The sequence below is a fragment of the Salvia miltiorrhiza genome, chromosome 4 (genome assembly GCF_028751815.1).
Source record: "Salvia miltiorrhiza cultivar Shanhuang (shh) chromosome 4, IMPLAD_Smil_shh, whole genome shotgun sequence".
Taxonomy (NCBI): domain Eukaryota; kingdom Viridiplantae; phylum Streptophyta; class Magnoliopsida; order Lamiales; family Lamiaceae; genus Salvia; species Salvia miltiorrhiza.
The window spans coordinates 8,713,210-8,733,480 of record NC_080390.1 but is presented as its reverse complement, the minus strand read 5'-3'; the positions used below and the strand labels follow the sequence as shown (position 1 = coordinate 8,733,480).

The following is a 20,271-nucleotide window of genomic DNA, read 5'->3' as shown; positions in this document are numbered from 1 at the left end:
AATAAGAAATTTTGTGCTTATCCATTAATTAATCACATCTTCCTAAAGTATATCACTTTATATATCTAATTCTATTTGTACAATTTATACATTGACAAATAAAGTATTCATATTCTAACAAAAACAGCAAGGATAAAATCTTTGTTTGCGGTGTCCGTTAATTTAGTTAACATCACCAGTAATGGTGCAAAGATAACTTGTACTAGTAAAATGAAGAAATTAATATATTATTATAATAATTTACAATCATAATTTTGTTTTTTTATAAATTAGTTAATCTTATTGTGTGTATAATTTACATTTATCAAAAATTAATTGTGAATTAAGACTACTTTGTATGAATTAAGGAGCAAACAATACTTTAAGTAAAAAATTAATTAACAATTTCTTATTCCCTCCGTCCACTAATTCATGGGGAGGAAACACGCCTTTTAAGAAAAAAGTGTAGTATTTATTAATTGAGTGGAAGAAAGAGACCCACTAAATATATTGTTTATTAGTTGAGTGGAGAAAAATGTATTATTTATTGAGACCCATCAATTAAAAAATGTATAAATAGTTACTAAAAATATGTAAGATATGAATTAATGAATGAATTAAAAAAAAAAGTAGGACATAAATTGGTGGGCGAAATGAATATTATTTTATTTAAAAAAATTGCCTCGTGATAAGAGCACCTAATTCGGTTTATTCCAGTTATACTGTGATTGTAATTGGAGGCAGAGCATATGCTCTCTCTGCTCCCAATTATTCTTCCTCATACAGAATATCCAATTGGAAAGTCCCTCCCATGGCCCCTCTTCTTCTCTTTCTACTTTCTCTCACGTCACTCCCATTAATCTATTCCAATTTCAAGCCCCAAAAGAATCAAGAAAATCCAATAACCTTCAAAGCTTTCTTCCAAGCCACCAACAATTTTTTCTGCACAGTTGTCACATGTATTAATTAACATGTGCAGACTTTCTCTCTCTATAAATCCCGCTCTCTCTCCTCCACTTGCTTCATCATCGTCTCCACATAGACTTTCCTGCTCTTCTGCTTCGCGAATCTGTGTAAAGGCTGAATCTTTGAGCAATCGACAACTGGGAATCTCGACAGGTCGATCCCCTAGAGGGAGAAACTCGAACTCTGCTTCAGTTAGCTGTAGCGGCGACATGACTATTCGAGAATTCATAGATGGGAAAGAGGAAAACTCTCCTCCTCTGTTTGAGGCCGAAGTGAATGCTAAGCCTCGGCGCATTGCTCTCTTTGTTGAGCCCTCTCCCTTTGCGTGAGTCTTTCGTTTTCGGCAAATTTATTGTTTTGTCTTATTTTTGATGAGTTGGAGAGTTCAATTTGATCGTGTTTTGAATGGTATTGCGCCAAATTTACGTTTTTTATTGCTACTTATAGTTTGGCAATTTGAGGTATTGTGTTACAAATTCAGCTGTAGGATTCGTTATTAACGTCTTAATCTATGATTAATTGATAATTAATGACTCCCAGATTCTTAAATTCCGAAAGTAAGTTAATTTATTTCATGGATAACTTAAGCTCGAATTCATCGTTGCTCCCATATTCAAGATTAGATTGGCATTAACACATTAACCATTTAAATTCAAAGATTTGACCTTTTTATCCTATTTTACAAGTAATTATATTACCTGATTTGAATATCTTAATATCGTGATTTGCGTGTTTGATTTGATGTTTATATAATATCTTGATTTATATTTGTTGAGTTATCTTGCACAAAATCATGCATTATCTTATTTCAAAGTCTTGAAATTGTTTTTCTGTTGACTCTCTGCTTTTGCAATTGTTTGCAGTTATATCTCTGGATACAAAAATAGGTTCCAGAATTTCATTAAATATCTACGTGAAATGGGGGATGAGGTATGCTCTTCTTAATAATTAGAGAAATTGCCATAATTATATGGGAAACTAAACTTGTATGTTAGAAGTTGAAGCAATTTACTTGTGTCAGAAAAATGAAACATAAAATCACAATGCAAAATTAATCGATTATATCTCATAATTTGGTTACTAATTAGGATGTTGATAGGAATCTAGATGTGATAGGTAAAAGTCTTAACATCGGCGTCTCTTCTGTGTCTTTAGATACTTCCAAAAAATAAGGTTGTTCGACTGGCGTTTTTGAATGTTCAGGTCATGGTTGTGACGACGCACGAAGGAGTGCCAGAGGAGTTTCACGGAGCTCAGTTGATCGGCTCAAGAAGGTTGGTGCTTGAGTTCTTGTCTGATGAAGGATGTCATTTTAAATCTTGACCAAACCAATGGATAATGTGCCTTCTCCGATTCAAATGTGATAACGGCTAATTCTCGTTTCAGCTTCCCCTTCCCGTGGTATCAGAATGTGCCCCTATCACTAGCACTCAGCCCAAGAATAATCTCAGCAGTCTCCCAATTCAAGCCGGATATTATACATGCTTCGTCTCCTGGCATTATGGTGAATTTTCACAATCCGATTCTTCTAATGCTTCTTACATAGATAAGACTGTCTTCATTTCGAAACCACATTAATTTTTCTTTCTTTCTGTTGTAGGTATTTGGCGCCCTCGCTATTGCAAAATTACTATCTGTTCCGTTAGTGATGTCGTATCACACCCATGTTCCAGTGTATGTTTGAGCTGTCTTTAGCTTTCATGTTCTTTTCTTTATATCCCAAAACTTCATCTTCAAACTTCCTTTCATTGTCTCGCTTAAAAGTCATAACGTTTCCTCGTGCACCTAAAAATTGTGTTCATGTTAACTGAAATTGTAAGTGAAGACTTCGGAGGCATGATCATTATACTTATATACATGACTAGATAATATGTTTTCCGCGTTGGTGCTGTTTCATATTTGTTTCGCTTTCGTATTAAATTCTTTTTAGCATCTGCTAAGTTTCAAATTTGTATCTTACAGGTATATACCAAGATACACCTTTAGCTGGCTGGTCCAACCAATGTGGTTAGTTATAAGTAAGTATCGTTCGCCTCTTTTGACATATTGAAATCGAATTTGGTGGAAACTCATATAAAATTTTGTAATATTCACCAGAATGTCTGCACAGAGCTGCCGATCTTACCCTGGTGCCTTCTGCTGCCATCGCAAAGGATCTAGTAGAAGCTAGAGTAACGACAGGTGATATTAACATTATTGACTCTGTTTCTGTTTAGAGAATAATCGAACTAGTAGAAGCTAAAGCAACAAGAGGTGATATTAACAGACAGCCGAAAGATATATGTAGCGTTTCTTTCTTGTCAGTGGTCATTTCCGAACCCAAAACTTACCTCTCCTTTGCAATGCAGCTGACATGATACGCATCTGGAATAAGGGTGTCGACTCTGAGAGCTTTCACCCACGGTTTCGCTCAAAAGAGATGAGATTAAGATTAAGGTAAGGAACTTCTCCTAGGATAGTTATGTTTAGACATGAGTCCGATTTTCACTAAAACAAGCTTCTTCTCAAATTAGCAACGGAGAACCCGACAGACCATTGATAGTTCATGTAGGGAGGCTTGGAGTAGAAAAGAGTTTGGATTTTCTCAAAAGGTACTACTTTTCCTGCCATTTTGGTGGAGAGATTGACCTATCATAGTGATGTTACTACTAGATTTTGATCCTGTCGGGATGGTATGGCTGATACAGGGTCATGGACGAGCTTCCAGAGGCTCGAATCGCGTTCATTGGTGATGGACCGTACAGGTGAGGTTCAGCAGTATTCATATTTTCTTTTAATTCCGAAAATGCTCAATTCAAAGGGAGAGAGTCTTGTGTAAGATGGTCTGAGGGGGATCCAAATACCGCATAAGTTTTTATCCGATTTCAAATTGTTTCTAATAGTTAGTCATTGCTCGATTTTTTCTTCCCGATAGAGAGGAGTTGGAGCAGATTTTCTCCGGGATGCCCGCAGTATTCACAGGGATGCTACAAGGCGAAGAGCTCTCACAAGCATATGCGAGTGGGGATGTCTTCGTGATGCCTTCAGAGTCGGAGACTCTTGGGCAAGTCGTCTTGGAGGCCATGGCATCCGGCCTCCCCGTGGTGGCTGCTCGTGCAGGGGGCATCCCCGACATGATACCTGAAGATCAGCAGGGCAAGACGGGCTATCTATTTAACCCTAGAGATCTCGATGACTGCTTGAGCAAACTTAGACCCCTTTTGCAAGATCAAGGACTGCGCGAAACCATAGGCAAAGCAGCTCGTGTGGAGACGGAGAAGTATGATTGGAAGGCAGCCACACGCAAGATTCGCAACGAGAACTATAATGCGGCCATCTGGTTCTGGAGGAAGAAGCGAGACGAGTTCTTGCAACCTTTTCAATGGCTGTTCCGACGTTTTCGCGAAACGCCGCGCGCGATTCAGATGTGATCGCTGAACGTCAATCGTCGTCGGGAATTCAAACCTTGTAAGTTAGTTAAATTATTTATCTGCATTGTCGATTTCTGGTATTGCTGCCGTGATCCTAATAGTAAGTTGGATAATGGCATGTTGTATTCTAATTGATTGAAGTGTGATATAAGAATGTATTTAGCTAGGTCTGGTTGGAAATATTTGTTATGTGTATATGTTCTTGAATCAATGTGAATGCACTTTATTACTATCTAGATGGAAAGCTTGAACTCTCGGCTCTGTCGTGTTTCAATCTAGTATTTCATTTTATGTACGAGTGAGGGTCAAATCAAGTTACTGCGAATAGACCTAAAAATGACATGCTAAAACTGTCATGGAGAAGGCCACAATAAAAGAAGAGGCAAAATGAGATATACCCTTTTTAAAAGATGAAACATAAAATATACCCACTTTTTTTAAAACAATAAAATCTACCCACTTAGGACATTTTTACCCCTATGTGTAATTCGCGCATTGCTCGCATTGCTCGACACTGAAGCGTCGAGCATTGAACTGTCGAGTATCGAGCATGTCGAGCAATAGTTCAATCGAGCGTCGAGCAATTAAGAACTGTCGAGCATGTCGAGCAATAGTTAAATGTCGAGCAAGACGAGCAATAGTTCAAATTGAACTATTGCTCGACATTCAGTGTCGAGCACTGAGTGTCGAGCAATGTGAACCGTCGAGCACTGAACATTTTTGGCACAAATTCAAAAATCAAACTTCAGATCTTGGCACAATTTCAAAAATCAAACTTCAGATCGAAAATCGTGCGACTTCAGATCGGAAATCGTGCAGGTGGGGGAATCGGTAGAGAGAAGAAGAAGAAGAAGAAGAAGAAGTAGAAGAAGAAGAAGAAGAAGAAGAAGAAGGCTGCGCCTGCGATTTGGGGAAGAGTCGCTGCGAGGCTGAGGCGGAGGAGAGGCGGGAGGCTGCGGCGGAGGCATGCGTGGAGGCACCGGAGGCGCGCTGGAGAGAAAAACGATGGCGCGCGACGGAGGCAGATCCGGGCGGCCACGGCGACGGGATCTGTGGCTGCGGCGACGGCGCCAGGGCGGCGGCGGCGGAGGCGCGCTGAGAGAGAGAGAGATGGGGAGAGGCTGCAATTTTTTAGGGGGGAAGAGGCTGCGATTTTATTTTTTTTGGGGAGGGAATTTGTTTGGTATTTACTTTTTGTTTTAAGGGTATCTTAGTCCTTTCAACCTCAAAATGGGTACATTTTATATGTTTAATTTTGGGTGGGTACATTTTATGTTTCCTTTTTCAAATAGGGTAAAAAACACCATTAACCCATAAAAGAACCATGTAAAATTACATATTCTTGACATCAATCCGACGACGAAAAAAAAATGGGGGAATGGAATCGCAAAAATTGAAAATACGGTGATTTAATTTGTCACACTCTAAAAGTCACGTTACAATTGTAATTCGAAATAGTTTCGGAATATTATTTGCCAAAACTCCTAATTGTAATTAATCTTCGATTTTGGTAAGGGTCTTTTGTCAAATATATGAATAAACTTAAAACAATCTAAACATAGAGATTACAAATTTAAAAGAGTAAAAATTTAAAATGACCACTTCCTTATCTTTTTCTTGTAAAAATGCCCTCTCTTATTATACAAAGCATTCTATGCCCTATTCTTTAAGTACCCTTTGATTTGATAGGTTTGCTTGATTTTTTGTGAAAGTCTTACACATTTGACCGATTTGACAGCTATCAATCATAAAAGTCAACGATTTGACAACTATCAGTCAAGAGTACATATGACCGGTGGGTGGCTAGATCATGTGTCCGGCCGGGCGGACACATGATTTCACCGGCCGGACACATGATTTTATCGATCGGACACATGTCTGACCGATAAAATCATGTGTCCGGTCGTTAAAATCATGTGTCCGACCGGTGAAAACATGTGTCCGGCCGGGCGGACACATAATTTCACCGGCCGGACACATGATCCGATCGATAAAATCATGTGTCCGGCCGGTAAAATCATGTGTCCGGTCGGCCGGACACATGATCTAGCCACCCACCGATCATATGTACTCTTGACTGATAGCTGTCAAATTGTTGACTTTTATGACCGATGGATGTCAAATCGGTCAAATGTGTAAGACTTTCACAAAAAACCAAGCAAACCCATCAACATCAAAGGGTAAATTAGGGACTTCACATATTTAGGGCATAGAATGCTTTTTATGATAAGAGAGGGCATTTTTCAAAAAACACATAAGGGATGGGGCATTTTTGTCCATTAACACAATTTAAAATGGGTGATTCTATTCATACCCCCATTTTACTCTTTACTAGTACGCCCATCCGTGCGATGCACGGCGAAATCGAAATTAGTATCATTTTCAGTAAATTAATATAAATATTAAATAAAATCAAAATATAAATAAATGTAAAATATGTTTAAAAATAAAATAAGTTTCAAACAAAATGTTTTAAAAAAATATCAATTACTCAATAAAATTCTGAATTTAAAAATGTAATGATAATTCTAATTATTAAATAATTTTAAATTATTTGATAATGAAAATTAATATACACATTATTATTATAGAGTATTTCACATAATAATAAATAAATATTTCATACACGGACATAAATCAAAAGGTTGTAAAATTTTAACAAAGAGAGAAAAAAAATATTTTAAAATTTTAATAACCTATTCATTTTTTATTAGTTTTATACCATATTAAAGATCTTGTTACGAACTTAAATTTAAAATGCATATTGAATATTTCTTTATAGATCAATTTGATGATATTTAGAAGAAAAAAAAATTAAAATTATAGAAAATAGAAGAAAAAAAAAATAGTGAAAAAAAATTATGGGAGAAGAGAGAGAGAAAATGATGGAAAAATTGAGGAAGAAAACTTCTCTTTAATATATTATATAGATAGCCCCTTATTTAAAATAATAACTAAAAAGAATTATAAATTTACTATTTTATCCTATACTTCATAGCCTCCAAATTAAATTAAATTTGTAATAAATTGACAATTATATTTATAAAAATTTGAAAGAATAAACGTATAAACTCCTCTGCAAAGAACTTTATAGCTCCAACTCAAAATTATAACCATACGAAAAAAACAACAAATTGATTATTTATGACAGAACCCCCTTTCAAAAAAAATCCTTGACATCATAATCCACAACCTTCTGATCCGACTGATACTTGTGCAGGCGCGACGGAACTTTTCTTCCATAGCTAAAGAAAGTGATAACCATAGCGATTTTCTGTTGGAGGAAAATGGTTGCTGGCTGGCTGCTGTGGAAAGACAAGAGTTATATACCCGCTTTCTTGTTGGAAGCCTTCAAACTGATTTCCTCTAAAAACAACTCTCTGGTTTTCCCAAAAAAAAAAAATTACTATTAAATTGAATAGAAAAGATGAGAGCTCTTTTTTGTGTTTGGCAAGAAGAGACCATATAGATCTGAATTATTAGCAGTTGCCTTTTTGCTCTTTCAATTGTCAACATGCTTTTTAATTTATTCATTTGAGCATTGAAAATTAACGGAGACCTAATATTTAAAGCTTTTATTTTGTATTTAGCTTTTGATTCACAAAATGTTAGATGCGATGCTTTCAATTGTCAAAGCCTTCATTCAAAGCCCGATGAATCCTTCAAACTGATTTCCCAGAACACAATTATCTCATTTTTCAGACGCAACTATCTGGGAACTATATTACATGGAGTATTTAAGTTAATTTGGGGGCTATAAAATATAGGAGTAGTAAATTTTAGATTATTATTTTAAATGGGAGGCTATAAAGAGTAAAATGAGAAACCAGGGGGCTTAGCCCACTGGCCACCGGGTCCTCACTTAAGTGAAGTGACCCGGGTTCGATCCCTCTTGGGAACGAATTGGTGATTGGAGATATAAGATGGAGTTTGGTGAATGGAGAGATAAGGTGGTTCTTGGAGTGGATGGGGAACTAACTACTAACAAATGAGAAATATGAATAGAATCACCCATTTAAAATTATCTAAAATTAAAAACTCATTCAAAACATGGCTCACTCCAAGTCCATCATACCCGACCCACTAAATAAGCACATTTAAGGCCCAGTCGATCTCCAACTCGAGCTCACTAAACATATCATCCTGAACTAAGCTGGGTTAAAGGTTTTCTAAAAAGGCTCGGCTCAAAATTAGCCCATTCCAAATGTGGCCGGATTGGATTAAACCGGCCTACTCGGCTCAATTGACAACTCTAACAATAATCCTCATTTGTTAGTTGTTACCCATTTTTTGCTTTCCAAACCGTTTTACCTTTCATAAACTTAATTTACAAAGATCATAGAATTTGGGATGAAGAAATTGAGTACGACAATATTGATGATAGCTCAATAAAATTTCAAGGAATTGAGACGAGAATTGAACATCGCGTCCCTCCCGTTAATGATGCCCTCATCTCCGCCAATGCCTCTTCCTATGCCTCTGTCGATGCCCCTCCTCCTCCTCCTCCTCCCATGCCCCCTACCGATGTCCCCGGCCCGCTGATGTTGTTGCCGATGCCCATGTCTAGTAGCGGATCCAGGGTGCTAGGGGCTGAAGCCCCCTCCAAATTTTTAAGTTTTTAAATATATATATATATATATATATATATATATATATATATATATATATGTATTAAAAGAAATATGGGAGAGAGAACATAATATATTATTATAATAATCGTAGCATAATATCTATGCTAATTGTTTAATATTACCATGATTTGTTATATTAGTTTGTTAATTTTGTGTTATTTTTTTCTATCTTTCCCTTTCTTTATTAATTTTTAATACCGAGTTTGAATCAATCATCTAGTTAAAGTAAGATTATAAACTATTAATAATGAAAATTAGTTTATTTTATAGAAGATGGAACAATTTTTGAAAAAAATTGCTTAGAGGTAGCTCTTTATGTTCTTTTAATATACCTTTGGACTCCATGCTTCAACAAGTTCATGCTTCAGATTCCATGTTTCAACAAGTTTAATACTACCATGGAGGCATAGAACCCCCGTAAAATACTTTTGGACTCCATGCTTCAGCAAGTTCAACTCTTCCCTAACCACAAAATCCTGAATCCCATCCCTGCCCCCGTCGATGTAAGAATGCTTCAGTACAAGAAAAACGGATATAGACAACATAACATGCTGTGTCGCTTCATCTTGGGGCGTGCATATTCATATTAATCATCCACCTCTGATGTGTTAGTAAAGGATTTGCATCTATAATCTTTGCTTGGTAATTTTGTGATGATGATATATATATATAGGAAAACGTTATACTAAGAATGCTATCTTTCGTGAGAAATGAGAATGATTGAATAATCCAGCATTTTTATTTAATTATACATCACCTATAATTTTGTCTTCATATTTATTATATAGGTTTCATCTTTACATAATTAATTTTAAATCCAAAGATTCTAGCAAAATTAAAATTGTAATTCTTTGTATTTTTTAATTCTAAATTATTAAAATTATATAATAAAAAAATAGTAACTTATATGATGAAGAGTCCTAATGGATACTACAACTTAAATAATTATTAAAATATAAAGGATAAATCATAATATATTTAAAGATGTATTAATTATATGTACAATATATTAAATTACACAATTGACCTTAAATTAAGTATATATATATATATATATATATATATATATATATATATATATATATATATATATATATATATATATATGAGGGATATAATAGGCAAATCAAATTTTGTAAAATAAGGCTCTTTTATAATAGGTATAGATATAGATAATGGAAACGAAACAATTTTATTTTATTTTTTTTGCAAAAATGAAACGAAACAATTTTAAGACATTAAAATAAATCCAAATAAAGATATGTCGCGAAAAAGACTAATTTTGGAGAATATGGCAGATTTTAATTTGGATTCCTTTTTGTTTTTTTTTTTGTGTGAAGGGAGAGCACAAAAAAACTTTTTATTGACCAGAGTCCAAGACATAGCGCGCATGGAACTCGAAACACGTGTTAAGAAAAGTAGAATTCATCGTTAATCCTCACAATTAGGTTTCCCGATCCCCAATTTTAAAGCGGAAGGTGAAGACTCAATCCCACACCTCTTGCGGTAGAAGTCAAGACTCAATTCCACGCCACTTGCGCTACTTATCTATGCAATTTCTGTGGCCGGCAATGACTTTTCAACAAAGAGAGAGAGCTCGCCGGCAGTGACGATCCACTAAGTCCATGGTGTGTAAATGATTTGTCCCACCCAACACCCATTAAGATTTGTTCTTATTGGTTTTTCGCAATTTAAGCAGTAGATTTATGTATGGGAGTTATTTATATGTAATCAATTCCCCTTGTGTTTTATTCGTTACCTTAATTAGTCGTTTTCGTCATGTGTACCAACACCCGCATATAGTACTTCCACTGTTATTTGGAGCCGCCATCCATATTTCCTTTCCGGCGGCCACATCATGTATGAACATATTCAGGTGCGGTCACGCGATCGTAGCGTGTGAAGTAAATTTCCCACGATGCAGTAGATGTTTTAGCTTGTTATTCAGCCTCGGATATGATCTGTTTAACTGTCAAACCGGTTGGTCAGTAATTTTGCTAGTTTTGTAAAGTACAATCATCAACTCATTTGTATCTGATCGGAGAATGAAAGCTTCATCACTCATACTTGAAGTATTATCCCAATCTAGTTTCCTTATTACACCCAATTAATTGTTCTATGTAGTTGTGCATAATTGGTTATTGACAAATACTACTTGCAATTGTACTTGAGTAGGCTCAAGTAGAGTTTCTTCGTAAGGAGACTATTAACCGAGAGCACAAAATCAGCACGTACTACAGGGAGAGGAAATGATATGAGTTGATGAAAACATTGGATAAGCTCGGAGGCGCCGAATTGGTTGCAAGGTTTAAGTCATCTTGCTTTGGCCATTTCTTTAATTGGGAACCTGGTATGAAAAGTAACAGGGCTTTGCATCATGTCTTATCAAGACAAATCGCGATGCAGGATAAGCAAATGTCGTTTTTCTTGTGTGGATCAACAGTTCCATTCTCTACGGCCGACTTTACCTTGGTCACCGGTTTAAATTTTGGTAAGGCAACGTTTGATCCCACAGAAATTTACGATTGTCGCGGGATGAAGGCTTATCGCAGTTTCTGTGGCCATCGTTCTATGTCGATACATGCCCTTATCAAGCGTGTCTGCGATTTAGATTCTCGTGTCAAAGACCCGACCGGAGACTTATATCTGCGCGCCGTTTTTGTGTGCGTGGCACACTGCTATGTCCTAGGCTCGGACATGCAAGTTCAGGCTTGGGTGTGGGCGTTGGCGGAGGATCTGGATGCCTTCAATAGATTCCCCTGGGGTGCATATTTGTACAAAGTTTTGCACCATTACACCAAAAATGTGGGCAGCAGCTCGAAGTATCATTTTTATGGTCCATCCTGGGCTTTATTAATTTGGGCGCTTGAGCGCGTCCCAAATTTGTCAAGGTTGGTGGCAGTGTGTTCCTCTGAGCAGTTTCTGCACCCTAGATATCTGCGGTGGAGGTTCCGCAACAAATTTGACGCTGACAGTTTGCAATCTCTCTTCGAGAATGAGGTAAATTGCACCCCCATTGACATCCATTCGTAGGTTTTTTAAGACGCCAAGCTAATTTGTGTTGTCAATTTTTTCTGGTAGATTGGTTTGTTAAATTTGGAGCCAGATGTGGCGGAGGTACAAACTTCATACTGGATATCGGCCGTGTCACCCGATGCCTTGGACGTGCCCTACAAACCCCCAGAGAACGCATTATGTCAAGGTCGGCCGTTTGTAAAGCGGCCAGTAGCCAATGTAGCTCACAACGTGTCCGCTGTCCATGTAGACACTCAAAGGCGAACTACTAGAAGCCAAAGTAGCCGTCGCTCTGCACGAAACTGTGAACATGGAGAAGGTACAAGTAATTCGAGAATTTCGGCTAAGCGTCATAGACATCAGACATCATCATCGGATACAGGTTCCCGCTCTTCGGAACATGTTTCAAGTGAAAGCGAGGGTCCCGTGACGCGTGAATGGCACAAGAGGATGGTGAGGAAGGAACTGAAAGCCTTTGGGATGGAGATGAAGACTTGGGTTATAGACCTGTTTAACAAGGTTTCGGGACATTCTTCTCATACCACTAACTATTGTGAAGCGCATTTCCACCCGCCTAATTCAGCATCTCAAAATGCAAGAAATGATCTAGCGACAATGGAAGACCAGCAAGTGTTCAATGTTCAACCCATCAATTCTGCACCAGCACTGGTCGTGTCCGAAGGTACTGTTGGAGTAAACCAGATTCATTGAATCAATCCTGAATCAAAAGTGGCTTTCAACGTTCTAGTCCAAGTGTCATCTTGTTCGATGTATTGTCATTTAATGTTTCTTGATTCACATATAATCCAAGTAAGTATGAATGTGTCGACTAATTGGTATGACATTTGTAAGGCAGAAATAATCCAAAATCAGAGAAATACAGACTCATTCTGAAGGGCTTCAAATAATTTTTATTGCATTGCCTTCAGGAGTTTCATCAGGGATCAAAAATGATGAACGCATGCAAGATACAAAAGCAGTATTGTGCACTACAGAGTCATCACATGCAATGCAAAGTATTGTTGCGAGATCCGCAGCGCCGAGCCCTACTACTGGAAGAAACCCTCGTTAGGTAAACGCCATACAGCCACGTCCGGTGCCAAATGTCACGTTAGCAAATTATGAAAAGTGGCAGAATTTAGGTGGAAGGGGAAAGCAAACAGTTATGGTCATTAAGCATAGTGGTGACGAAATGGATCACCCTGAATTTGGGGAGATAGAGAATCCAGAGAAAGAGATCGATGGCAAGGTTAGTAACATAAACGGATCCGTTTTTGTTAATTATGTGCTGCTAATTAATTCATATGTTTTGTATTACCATGTATTTCCCCATAGTATAGGTAGTGGACTTGTATATAATTGCATTGCGGAATAGGTTGGACCACAATCGAGACATACTAGAAGGAGTGACGAGCGAAAACACCATCCTATTGGACACGGACTGGTTTGTAAGTGACTTCATCCCAAGTACAATATTTTATAGTATTACATTTTAGTAATCAATGGCAATAACTTGGCTCTGAATATGACATAAGTCGAACCTCCGTTGGCGTGCAGGTGTACTTCACCGATGAATGGAAGAATCTTATTACTCCATATTTGAGTACCTTTGAGGCGCATGAATATCATATCCTCTTGCACCCGGCCACAGCTGAAAATTGGACACCTCAAATTGAATGGATATCGCGGATTCGTGGCAAAGCGTTACCTAACAAAAAACTCCCTCCAGGTCAGAAGGGTTGGTTGAATGCAAAACAGGTAATGTTTCAATAACAACCTAAATATATACTCGCTTAATTAACACCATATATTGATAATGCGTGTGAAGAATACGTAAAACTATTGCTGGTTGTAGGTTATCTTCCCATGTCTAGTACAATCGCACTACGTGTTATGTCGGGTCCACATGGAGAAAGGTATTTGCGAGGTTTTTGACCCATTTGGACATCGCCTAGATAGTGGAGGGCGAGAAATGCGTTACCGACAGATTGTACCCCTCTTGCGACTCCTCCCAAATGCCTTGCGCTTGTCTAGGTGGTATGAAGATACAACAGTAGATTGTATCGAGGCATTTATGAAGTCCCCGGGGATGGCGATGGTACCTGCACCACCGTACAATCAATTCAATTATGATGGTAGTGAACATAGCAGTGGCGTGTTCATGTGCATGTACATCGAACGAATTATCTCCGGTTCACCGTCCATTCACTGGGGTAACGAAAACTACTCAACATATCGAAGAAAAATAGCAGCCTCCATTTTTGGGTTATGCGAAACAAGAGCAATGAGGAAGAAGAAACTTGGGTTGGCCTAGTTTTCACTGTAGCTTACTAGCTTGACACACCCCTCTTAACTTACGTTGGACTATTTTGAATTGACGTATTTGCGCCTATTATGAGTAAGTTTACATTTGATTCTCACATATTTAGATTATGTAATAATTAATATGCATGTCATTTTCCGATGATCTACTTAAGTGACTCTTACAATTGTGCCAATTGTTCATGTCCTTAATACACGACACAAATTATGTGATCGGCAAATGGGATGCAAGGCGTTAAAATAGGGATGCCATAAAATAAATAAAACCACCAACCATTCTTGTTAGATTACATAAATAACGTACGCATGGATTACTTCTAAATCGTTTGCGCTAAAAGGTACCGTCAAAATAATTCATAGGGGAACACAGCTACGCTACTACACACGCTTAATAAGAACATCGTATATAATCTTGCTACGCGAGGATTGATCTTTGAGCAGACGAAATTGACAAAAATCGCCAGTCTTGAGACCGTTGGCTGTGTAGAATTCGATCCATCCATTGGTCATCCTCGATCGAATTTCGGCATAGGAGTTCAACTGAAGTGTGACCTCCCAGCTTCGGCCTTCTGGATCATTTAAAACGGCTTTCGCCGGTTTCCTTGTGCCCAAATTGTGCCTCTTCAAATGTGCCAATGGAATATCCTGAAAATAAAAGACATACAAACGAGAATGCAGTTGGAAACAACCTTTTGCCTAAACGTGATATATATTATTCGAATACGCAAATAAGTCTTATTTGTATAAGATAACATAAATTCAATGTAATTACCACTTGAGGTTTCCGAGAGTAGGAATCCAGCATCTTCTTCACGAATCCATAATGTTCGTGTATCGCTAACTCTTCGATATCGGCCTCCGCTTCCTCAACCACCTCCTCGTCACCCTCCTCTTGATCCTCATCCTTATCAAATTCCCTCTTGCACGCGTTGACGCCAAATGCGGTCACGTCGAATTGCAGATCGCCACTTTGTTTAAAGCATAATACCTCTCCTGCCTGAATTTTGTGCCGCTGGCAAAATTGCGGCCATCCATTTTTCAACATTGCGAGGCCATTCTCCTCGTTCTTGGCCAACCCTATTTCCCAGACACCAAGCACCGTCGCCAGTACAAGCCCTTTCGGTGTTTTTTTAAATGAGCGAAGCGCTTCGCACACCATGGGCGCGAAGATCTACAGAATGTGTAAACAAGTATTCAAGTTCGAATCTATTGCAGGGGAACATGAACCACTACACTCACCACTTGTTCCTCGAAAGTACCAAGCATCATGATTAAGACAAAATTAGGTGGAATTGGGATTTGCTGTGGTGGTGCCATTGTGTTGGCTGCAAGACATGTGTAAATTAGTACAAATTGTGTTCACTAACCAGACATGCCATGTAACACAGATCAATAAATATGCACAATTATTGATAAAATACACCTATTTTCACTGCTTCATCGAGTGATGTTTTCATTTGTAGGAAGCGAAACAATTTTGTCCCAAAATCATGAATAATAACATACAGCTAAGTTCGTGAACAATCCATAGCCACTATATACGCACAAACATCTGGCCTTGTTAGGTCCGGAGGGTCTCGAATAGGTGTATGAGGGAGAGGGGAATACACCTAAGGGCTATTTTTACAATTTCCTCTAAAAACATAGGGATCTCAAGAATAAGATTAAAACGAAACTTTACACGCAAACTATGACACCTGTTGACTGAAAATAGTTTTGACCAAACAGGGTAGACGACTGATACTGAAAACTCTTCAGTAATGAGTTATCAGTTAAGTCACTGGAACTTAACTGATGCACGTAAGGGGCTTCAGTCGAGTTTGCTAAAATAGAGCTGATATAAGTCTTCCTGACTATCAGAGGATAGATCAGTCAGACTGATATCACACGCAGCGGAAATAAATTTATTTCGTAATAGCCTCGGTTGAGCACGTTGTTAGTCTTAGGTTTCTCTTGGCAGTTATTCAGTATTCAGTTTATCAACAGTAAGAACACAGATAAGAATGTAAAGACTGAAAGCTGTAAATAACACAGAGAGTTTTACGTGGTTCGGAAAACACTTTCCTACATCCACGGTCGGTTGATCAGACCAACAATCCACTCCGCAAGTGCTTAACTGGTGCACTGCAAACCGAACCGTGTGCTTGCCGAGTGCACACAACCGTTTCACTGAAGAGACCTTACTTCAGTACCCACGCTTCACTCGCGTCGGATTTCTCACTCCTAGCACGACCTTGCACTAGGATCTCACGGAGTCAGAGTACCTTCATGAACTCCTTTTCACTCAAACACTCGGTTTCTTTCTCACGAAAGGAGGTTTGAAAAACTTGCCAACTAGACTTCAAAGAACAAGTTCTTTGGAGCAAGTTTTGACATGGGCTTGTGGGTGAACAAATATATGCCTAAGGTCTAAGAGAATGTGTGTAATCAGTAGTGACTGATTTTGGCTTTGGAATTCTCTTCTTCGATTCAAGCTTTGGGAAGATTAAGCTTTGGGCTAAGTAGCAATTTCGGCAGAGCTTCAGCTTAGGTCGTTGAATCGGTGAAGATTGAAGTTGATCCTCGATCACTATTTATTGGAGAGGTCTTGAATAGATCTGTTGGTGGAGAACGTCTTCAAGATTTCTTCCGTTGGAGAGCATTTCGAATTTGGGCTGAGGCTTCAATCTTCGAGGTTCCTTGTTTGGTGGGAACGACTTTCTTGAAAGACAGGAGACGTGACGTCTCTGAAAAAGTAGCCACCAAATAGGAATGACCTCTGCAGAGAGGGATGATCCTGAGATCTCTGCATTTAATGCGGCTGTGCTGTGTAAGCACGTGGCTTCCTTTGAACGTTGGAAGTTCAGTCTGAAGAAGAATGTTTAACTGATACTTGACTTTAGTATCAGTCTGCTGAGTCCTCGAAGCACACATTAAGTAATCAGTTCTGAACTGATTCTTCAACTGATACTTCAGTTGGTATCTTCAGTCTTCAGTCCTTCAGTCTTTCAGTCTTCAGTCTTCAGTCTTCAGAACTGCTAACTAAACTAGAAACGAACTCTAACACTTGAGTTCAAAACTGTTCTAGTCTATTACAAATTAAACATAAGGATTTTGGTATCATCAAAATAAAACCTGATATTCCATGGGGTTCCCAACAATTTCCCCCTTTTTGATGATGCCAAAACCTTACAGCAGTTTTAAGCAAAACAAAGACTGAACTCAGAGCACAAGTTCTAAAACAGGGTGAAAACAGTTCCCCCTTAACAATAGAACCTAATAACTTGTACTTCAGAGTTATGAACACAACAGTTCAAAACATGAACGAGGACAAAGACATAAAACCATAATCAGAGCCTGGACAAAAAGTTATTGTCTTCAGGTTGAGATAAAAAAGAAGTTCTTTTCATTTTAATAATCTGACTGATGAGACATCAGTCGAGATATAGAGCAAACTTACATTGGAGTACAAAAGTAAATACAAAACTCATGGGAAAACCCATGGACTCCAGCAGTCTGCTTAGCTGCGCCTTGAACTTCTTGATCTTCATCTTCTGTCTTTAGTCTTCATGTTCCTAAGCTTGTTATATTCCCACTTGTTTTCCTTCAACTTGAGGTCTTTACTGGAACGTCCTCCTTTCTACTTCTGGTGATCCTTTTACTGTCCCATCTTCAATCAAGAAAGAAGATGCATGAAAAACCTATGAGAAGGTTTTTCTCTGACTTCCAACTTTTTCCCCTTTTTGGAAACATCAAAAAGAGAGCTGATGATGGAGGTAATGATCGGATGGGACTTCAACTCCGACTCTCAAGCACTCGTGGGAGGACTTAAGAAGAGGAAGAGGTCCCGAGATACAAAAGGAAGAGGACGCCAGTGGAGAGGTGGAGAGATGAGAAGGGAGACGGAGAAGTGAAGGAGATGTAGAGATGGAGAAAAGAAAAGTGAAGGAAAGGAAAGTATGTATAGCATCTTAGAGATAATCATGAGATGTAGCTATACATACTATCCGAAGGGCGAGGAGACAGACGAGGAAGGGTGGGAAAAAGGAGTGCAAGAAGAGGGGAGGAGAAACGAAGGAAATACATGGCGAGGCTTTGATGAAAGAATTAGATCAAAACGCGCCTCGTCATACATGGAGGAAAGAGAAGGTGAGGATGAAAAATCGAATCAGTGGTAGTCGTGAGGACTAGCACTGTCGATGTTGCGCCGGTTGACAACGAGCTCCTGCTCATTGTTGTTGCACCACACGGAAGCTTCACAAAAAGGTGAGAAGCTCGCCTGAGGAACAAGTGAAGTCCGTCTGCTTGAGACAGGTACTTCAAGTCGTATGGTCCGGGCATGAGGATGGAAGACGCTCGCGTCGATGGATACAAGTGAGAACAACGCAAGCTTTGACGTCGGAGGGACGTTGAGTTCCAGTGGAAGGGTCCGGTGAAGACCAAGTATGTGAGCATCATTCTTCCACTCCATGACTTTGCAGTCATCGAATTCTCCTAAGTCAGAACAGAAATTTTCTCTGCAATTTTGAAAGAATTTGAAATTTTCTCACAGTGAAGGCTGTGGAGAGTTGTTAGTTGATGCAGAAAACTATCGAAGACATCAAGGTATAAATAAACACAAATACCAAGTGAGAAGATGAAAATGTTTTTGAAAACTGTGCCTAAAATGTTTTTGAAGAAAAATTCACGTCAGCTGTCATTGTAGGGAACGGAAGCTTCAAAAGGTGAGATATATCATGTCGAGTGATATTCTCAAGGAGTTTGACCACATAGGCAAAAAGGTTGAAAATATTTTTGGTAAAGATCAGGCCAGATCACATCAAATCAAATCAAATCAAATCCCCGTCTTCCAAAGATATTCCATGACCCAACAATCAAGACAAATCAGTTAAAGATTTTGAAAGGAACTGATCAGTCAGAGAAAGGTTTTGATTTGGAAACACAAAAATCTTGACTGAAATAACTGATTTTAAATAGTAAGCTTAAAACAATACTTACTGATCCTGGTGAATCATTGTAGTCAGTCGATACCACTTGATCCTGGTGACTCATCAGAGTGAATTTTCTTCATTGCTTTCCACGTCAGCAGTCGTAGAACAGTAGTTGGTTGACCACCAGTCATCAAGACTGTTTGAGAGAAGTCTTCAAACACAGCATCACTCTTCAGGGTTGATGAGGCCGATCCTTCCACAAAGATCGTTGAACCTTTCTTCTGGAAGAGCTTTGGTCAGCAAGTCTGCTCTCTGAACTGTGATCGGAATCCATTCAACAGAGATATCCTTCTTTTCGACGTGATCACGTATGAAGTGATGTCGAATAGCAATATGCTTGATTCTGGTGTGATGAACTGGATTCTGGGATATTGCAATAGCACTGGAGCTGTCGCAATAGATTGGGACTTCCTTTTCTTCGATCCCATAGTCCTTCAATTGTTGGACTAACCATAGGAGTTGTGAACAGCAGCTTCCCGCAGCAACATATTCAGCTTCAGTTGTGGAGGTGGCGACTGAAGTCTGCTTCTTTGAAAACCAAGAGATGAGCTTGTTGCCTAGGAATTGACAGGTTCCGGATGTTGATTTGAGATCAATTTTGCATCCTGCAAAATCTGAGTCTGAATATCCGGTGAGCTTGAAGTCGTCGTCAGCTGGGTACCACAATCCTAAATTGGGTGTGTCTTTAAGATATCGCAAGATTCTCTTCGCATCATCCATGTGAGCTTCCTTTGGATCTGACTGATATCTCGCACAAACCTCGACTGCAAACGCAATATCTGGTCTGCTAGCAGTCAAATACAGCAACGATCCAATGATTTCTCTGTACTTGGTTGAAGATACAAATTTCCCTTATGATCCTGGATCCACTTTCCAGTTTGTATTCATTGGGATCTTGACTGATTTCATGTGCTGAATATCGAACTTGGCGATCAGTTCCTTGGCGTACTTGGACTGATTGATCAGTATTTCTTCGCT

At 38.6% G+C, this 20,271-nt stretch overlaps 1 protein-coding gene across 1 annotated transcript; it reads left to right on the top strand.

Moving 5' to 3' along the window:
* Positions 1-684: 684 nt before the first annotated feature.
* On the top strand, positions 685-4,591 carry LOC131022588 (sulfoquinovosyl transferase SQD2-like). Its single transcript, XM_057952101.1, has 11 exons — positions 685-1,270; positions 1,809-1,875; positions 2,149-2,219; positions 2,332-2,449; positions 2,546-2,619; positions 2,908-2,963; positions 3,043-3,126; positions 3,294-3,381; positions 3,459-3,536; positions 3,633-3,689; positions 3,860-4,591. The coding sequence occupies exons 1-11, from the start codon at positions 951-953 to the stop codon at positions 4,353-4,355; spliced, it is 1,509 nt and encodes a 502-aa protein (XP_057808084.1). The 5' UTR covers positions 685-950; the 3' UTR covers positions 4,356-4,591.
* The last annotated feature ends 15,680 nt before the right edge of the window (positions 4,592-20,271 follow it).